The sequence below is a fragment of the Vespa crabro genome, chromosome 12 (assembly GCF_910589235.1).
Source record: "Vespa crabro chromosome 12, iyVesCrab1.2, whole genome shotgun sequence".
Taxonomy (NCBI): Eukaryota; Metazoa; Arthropoda; class Insecta; order Hymenoptera; family Vespidae; genus Vespa; species Vespa crabro.
The window spans coordinates 2,599,468-2,606,623 of NC_060966.1; the positions used below are offsets into that span (position 1 = coordinate 2,599,468).

Here is a 7,156-nt window from a genome sequence, read left to right on the forward strand (position 1 = left end):
TTGTGATTATGTTGATCATTGCATAAAAGAAAAAGAAAGAATGCCAAGCATTCCGTATTAAATAATATAAATATTGGTTAAATTTCCTCGTTTGACATCTACGACGCAATAACGGATATCTACGAAAAGAGAAACTATTCGATATGATCTCCGTCAATCCATTGGCATGAGACGTATGGAAACGCAGAAAGAACGAGTAAAACCTGAAAAAAGTGAGAGAGAGAGAGAGAGAGAGAGAGAGAGAGAGGGAGAGAGAGAGGGAGCAAGTCAGAGAGAAAATGGTGGGCAAAATGAAATATGCAAAATTCGATCAAATTTCTGATTCGGATAACATCACTAGCTATGGTGCGAGAAGGGTAACGTAATTCGCTTTGGTAAATGATAATTTATAATGTAACAAATCTTTTTCTTAATGTAAACCAATCACTCTATGTTTAATTCGACGTAATACATGATCGTTTTAATTGTTTCTCTAGCGATGATAAACAGTCTTCATTAACAAGTTAATGACTCCGTTTATATTTTACGTAGTGCAATCTTCCAATGGTCGAGTTCATGTCGATATTTTGACTGTTTTACTTGCATTAAGTATTTCTTGTAGTAACTCGAAAATTAGAATAATGAGAATCTTATTAAATATCTGATCAAAGTATACACAAATTATTACATAAATTTAGAAAATATTGTCATGAGAATTTTTTTATTATCAACAAAATATGTAAAGTCTTAATAGAAATTTCTTTAATATTAGAGTATATAATTTGTATACATTATAAACTAATTGAAATATTTGTGGAAAAATATGTGATGTTTCAATTTTAAATATTAAATTTTACATTAAATTCAGAAAATATGCATATAATTGCGCTGTAATTATTATTTTATAATATAGGTTCATTTAAGGATAAATTCTCTAGGTTACATTAAAATTTGTTAACTTTGTGGTCAACCTTCATATAATATCGTTTAGTTTCATATGTAACGCTTCGTATATAAGTATTCTTCTCATTACCTTAATGCTATTGTTTATCATATCTTATGATGGTATACAAAAAATTATTTCTTCAAAAATATTTCTTGCAATTGTAGTTACTCATTTGTATTTTATCATCAAGAAAGGCGAAATATTTCCATTTCGAGGACTTTCAGAGTTGTACAAGGGACTCGACCATTGGGAATTTTCCAATCCCCGTCCATTTTAATAAGTATATTGTAAAAGTCTTTAAATATAACTGATAAACAATAGAATCTCATTATAATTTTTGAGCAAAAATCATACTCCGTGTGTTTCAAATAACTCTAGCCGTCACAGGAAAAATTAAAAGATGTATTTCCATCTGTAATTCGAACAGGACGAAAAGAAAAATATTCCGAACAAGGTATGTGTAGATCTAATGATGATCCAAGTTAACTTTATTAATATATTCCATTATATAACTTCTACAGTTAAACGGATATTGCTTAAAAGAAAAGACTTATATATTCTCTCTATAAATCTCGTATATTCTTGCCTAAAACTGTACTATTCGTAAATCATTTTTAAGTACTTGCCTTGTTCATATCCATGAGGGTATTTATTAGATTATTTCAATGAAAATGAAGTTTCAACTATCCCATTTTAATAAATTTCCTTTAAAATTTTATTATCGTATATAGAAAAATATAAACGAGTAATGTGCGTATATAAATACGTGAAAAGTAAAATATATATATAGTCATGTGTGTGAGCGTGTGTGTGTGTCTGTGTATGTATATATATGCACTCACACAAATAGGTTCATATAGCAGAAAAGAAAAAATGCAACAAGAAAGGCAAATGAAAAGATAATTATCAATCGATCGGTACTAAATCAATACCAGTAAAGATAAAATCATTATCTTCCCATTAATATGCATACCAACATCGCGTGACTTCCGATCTATATGATATTCATTATAATTTAAGTCATATTAATTATCTAGATAGTTTAGAATCTCAGTCTTGTGCAACCTTCTTTCGTAATCGCATTGAAATTTTCCCATTTTCTTTAGAATGTATTCGTTGATACATTCAATTTGAAAAATAACATTATAATTATTCAATCGACAGACGAAAAAAATGGCGTTGATTGTGTCATAGAAAATGTTTCTTCTTTTTTTTCTTTTTCTTCTGAAGACTGCAAGTTCGTCTGACTTTCATTCTATAAGCGGAGAACAAACACCATTTCTCATAGATATTTGCAAATTATACGAACGGAAATCTGTAGTATTTTTATATGCCGAATCGATAAAAGGTAAAGATATTTTTCATTCTCTTTTCTTCATTTCTATCATATTTATCTTCATGTTCCTCAGAAATGGAAATGACAACGATGGTGTTTAAATGGAGGCGTACACTTTCTCGAGAAGGTATTGCGAGCACAAACTTGCACTTTTCACAATTGCACGAATCATCGTATTACGTAAAAGAAATTGTACGACCGTATTACATCGTAGTGATCCCTAATTACAACGCGATTAATGAGTTTCTTTAACAACAAATACCTTTGACATGTCTTTAGCTGTGTGGCTAGTGATATTCATTTACAAGGGACATATTTCCGATTATTGTTACAATCCACCAGGTAATATATTTCATTTAAGATTCAACTCAGTAATGTTGGTTCGTTGTGGTATGGAAAATATTTTACGAGAATGGTATTCGATCGATGCTAATGTACTCGAGATCAATGATATAGCAACGTGGAGCCTAGAAAAAGGAATCATTAAATTAGTTCCAGATTTTCTTTTCGAAAGAAGATATAATTTACAGGGTTTGGTTATGAGAACTGTTGCACTCAAAGTAAAGCATTTTCGTCTAAACGTTTACTCTATTTTATATTAAAAAGGATTTAACTTTATTCTTTCCTTTTTACTTCTTTTTTCCATTAGGATACAGCATTCGTAAGAGTAAAGAAGGATGAAGATTTAGATGGTTTATTCGGTAAAATATTAAAAGAACTTTCTGTTACGCTTAATTTTAGTTTAGATATTGTCTCGAAAGTGGAAGAGCATGGAAGATGGAATGCAAGAAAACAGTCATGTTCTGGAGCAATTGCAGAAGTACATGATGGACGTGCTGACATTGCTCTTGCAAAATTTTCCATTACCCATGAGAGATTAAATCCCGTTGACTTCACAATTCCTTTTTTCACTTCCAAAAATTGTCTCTTCATTCGGAAACCAGAAAGACATGCGATTAAATGGACATCTTACTTTTCAGTACTATTGCGGTCGAACTTTTTATTATTTTATTTTGTATAGATTAACCTTCATCAATCATAAAATTGTCACTTTTGTAGACTTTCACTAATTCCATTTGGATTGCTACGTTTGGACTGTTAATTGTTGGGTCGATCTTAGTGGCATTTCTGTTCGTAAAACAGAACATTTATTTTCCGATAATTTTCTGGAGATTTGGGGTATATCTTGTTATCAGGGATTGATAGGTTTGATTCGATGTTTCTTGTTTCACGTTCCATTTGATTCTTTTAATAATTATATTTCAACAAAGTATTCCTTCTTTGTAGATTTTTCTGGTAGATCTTCGTTAAGAATGGCATACTTCTCTATATTTCTTCTAGTTACAGTTTTATGGGCTACCTATTCAGCAGCTTTGATAAGTTTTTTAACGTCACCTATCCGTATCTTACCCTTTCACTCATTAGAGAGCTTCGTTCAAGACGGAACTTATCAACTTGCCGTCTTTCATGGATCATCTTATGATATATTTGCAGTAAGTATGATAGAAACATCATTAAATGCACATATGTGTAACTTAAGTTATTCAATGCATACATATGTTTGTACGAAAACAGAAGTACAGAAAGACAAAGAAATATATTTATTTGTAGAATTCGCAAAATCCACTTGCGAAAAAAATAATGAAGTTGATGCTAGATGAAGAAAAATTGCCCATAACTGCACTGGAGGGATTTGAAAGAGTACGATCGAGTATTATACACAGGCATACATACATACACACATACACATAAAAGGAATAACGTTTACATGTACAGACTGTAACGATATTACAGGAATATATACCTTATATGTGAGAAGAAGAAAAATATTGTTCTAAATCTTATGATTACTGTATTGTTACTATGTTTAATTTATTTGCTGAAATTAAATAGAAAATTCTAATTACATTACGTACAAAGATATAACGATTGTGCTAAATTTTTTGATATACAGAATTTCTCTAATATAATTTGCTTAATACTGATTGCATTCCCTCAACATATGAATAATACATTATTTTATAGTTAGTTTCGTTACATTCTGTATACAGTTTTATTATTAATATACATTGACATATTACAGATTTGTAACAATCCAAAACTAGCAATTTACACGTATGATGAAATAAAAAAGAATATAGATAATAAACTACCATGTAATGTGATTCAAGTTGGAACAGGAAGTATAAACTGTTTGGCTATAATTTTATCTAAGCACAATCCATTCACCGACATCATCAATTTTCAGTAAGAATACAAAAATCTAATAATATAAATTTTTACTTATCATACGTTAAAGCATTAGCTCTTTTTAGTTTGCAGAAATCTGTCGGCAATGGTATGATAAATCGTTTAAAAGAAACGATATTTATAAAGAAATACGATGACATGAACAAGCACCAACCGGTTCTGCTAACTGACTTAATATCACTTATTTTTTTTATGTTAATTGGTATCGTTTTGAGTACTTGTGTACTAATCATAGAAAAGAGTATTATCGTTTATAAAAGGAAGAATATGTCGATTTAAATCGATTTTAAAGCGATTTTAAATATGTCGATTTAAAGTATCCCGTCGATTAAATTGTCAGGATTTTATGTATAAAGCAAAGAAGTTATTAGAAATATTGCAAAATATTACACAAATAATAAATGTGCTTACATTGAATATCAGCGATAATAATAATATATGTGCTCAATGAATTTTTATATTCAGATTATAATTTTCTAATGGAATGGTTCTAAATTCATTAGTTCTAGCCGCTAAAAATTATGTTGATTTGGCTTTTCTTCTGGATACTATCATTTACTACTAATTCTTATTAAATTTAAATACATATCTTAGAAGATATTATGTGGTTTCCTACTGCTTTTTTATTAATAAGTTATTAACTTTATATGTATTTGTTAATGTAAACACTCTTTAAATAAAAGATTTCTAAGTATTATTACAACTTTAAAGTTACTTTTCAAGAGAACGGTTGAGCTCCGACCAATGATTCCTTTGAACCTTTTTATTTTCACGACGAATAGAATGCAATGCACACATAAAAAAATTGATCTTGAATTTCAAGGCTAAAGTCAATTTTCTCTCAACGTTTTTTAACAAATCTTCATCGAACTTTACATATAAAATCACGCTGAGATAATCTTAAGATTTAATTTCCTTTGACTCTGTGTAGCGAAACGTTTATTTTTTCTGATTCTTCTTTCGTCGTTTTTTTTAAGTAATAACGTAATAAAATAAAACAAAACCGACAATCACTGAACAGGTTGATGGCGAAGCAATTCCAATCAATAAATATATGGAGCATCCTAACCCGATCGTCTATACATTAATATAACAACTATTATGACTTAACTATCGGAAATTTCATGTTTGTCTCATTAATAATTAATGCTTGTCGATATGAGTATTGTTAAAATTTTGTTTCTGTCACGCTACGCTTTTAGTATGTTCAATGTCTGTAAATAAAACAGTTTTCTGAAGCAAAATAGTGACGCTAATGAATTTTTTTTAATCATTTCTATAATATATTATTGAATGGAATCATAGTAATTTTATTTATTAATAAATTAATCCTTGTTATGATTAAGATCCCTTTAATTGTTATACGATTTAATAGAAATGAAGTTATTATTAACAAATATGCTTAATAAAAAAATATTATAATTTCGTGTATGATTAACAATATTCTTGATATACGTTCATTGTGATAAGAAAAAGTTTTTATATTATATTTATTACGCCGCTGGCATAATAACTCCAAGAAAATTGTTACTTCATAATGGCGCAATTACGAGAGCTCGTTCAGAAGCGCTTTTGCACAGGATTAGCAATGATGGTCGCTTAATACGGAGGATCTGTTCATCGTCCGTCTTTTCCTTTAATTCTCAGAGTAGTAGATCGACTGATTTCGATGAATAAGAGGAGCTACACAAGGTTCAGAAACCGTTGAAGGTCTTCACTAAATACCGTTCATCGCTTTTCCGCAAATTAAGTAGTCTGAAGATCTAGAACGCTCGAAAAATGGACTTATTTTTAAAAATCTATAAACTCAAATGTATTAAACGAATATTTTTTGGCCACATGCTAGTTTATGGATTAAACAATCTTTCATAGAAAAATTATATTAAAAATATTAAGAAATGGCGGCGCTGCAGTTGATGCCGCAGAGGTTTTCCGTCGGAATACGCATCACTGATCGAAAGCAGATCTCTGTAATAATGCATTTGAAAAAGAATATATTTTTTTATTCGTGGATGTTGTGACTATAAAATAACGCACGAATTTTGTTTTATCTTCAGAAATACTTCTTTTGCATAAAAATTTGACAACAAAATAATTAATATTAGAAAACTGATTAATGTATCATAAAAATCGAATGTTATTTTATGGATAATGTATCTGAGAGTATTGTATCTAAATTTCAAGACAATCAGTCCGGTATTTTCCGAGATTTCTTTGCAGTTAGCTCGAAAATTGTAATTTCGAGAAAAATGCAAAAGAAAGTAAGTATCCGGTTATTTGGATGATAAAAGTGATTTTTGCTCACTTTTAATCAGCAATTCCTGGCTGATATGATGTTTCTTCAGCAGTACAATGAGCATCTTGAAATCCTTTCTGAGATGATTTGCGTGTTTGGCGAACGTTTATCGTATTTCCTTGTGCTCAGATCTCCGAGGTATCGCAACGCTGTTTCTTAACTTTCATGCACAATTCATACATAATCGATGCCCCACTTGTAGATGCATTAAGTTTATTATTGACATTGATTTAACTATTAAATCTATTACTTTGCCTGAGCTATATTCAATAATCGTCGATACTCCGTAAAGCAAAGAAAAGCCTCGTAATCCACTAATGCACTAACATCCACGGATGCTTGATTTCAT

General features: G+C 29.8%; 1 protein-coding gene across 1 annotated transcript; it reads left to right on the plus strand.

Moving 5' to 3' along the window:
- Positions 1-2,530: 2,530 nt before the first annotated feature.
- On the plus strand, positions 2,531-6,465 carry LOC124428357 (glutamate receptor 2-like). Its single transcript, XM_046972301.1, has 8 exons — positions 2,531-2,821; positions 2,911-3,240; positions 3,321-3,395; positions 3,458-3,467; positions 3,549-3,754; positions 3,873-3,962; positions 4,345-4,508; positions 6,384-6,465. The coding sequence occupies exons 1-8, from the start codon at positions 2,531-2,533 to the stop codon at positions 6,463-6,465; spliced, it is 1,248 nt and encodes a 415-aa protein (XP_046828257.1).
- Positions 6,466-7,156: the final 691 nt, after the last annotated feature.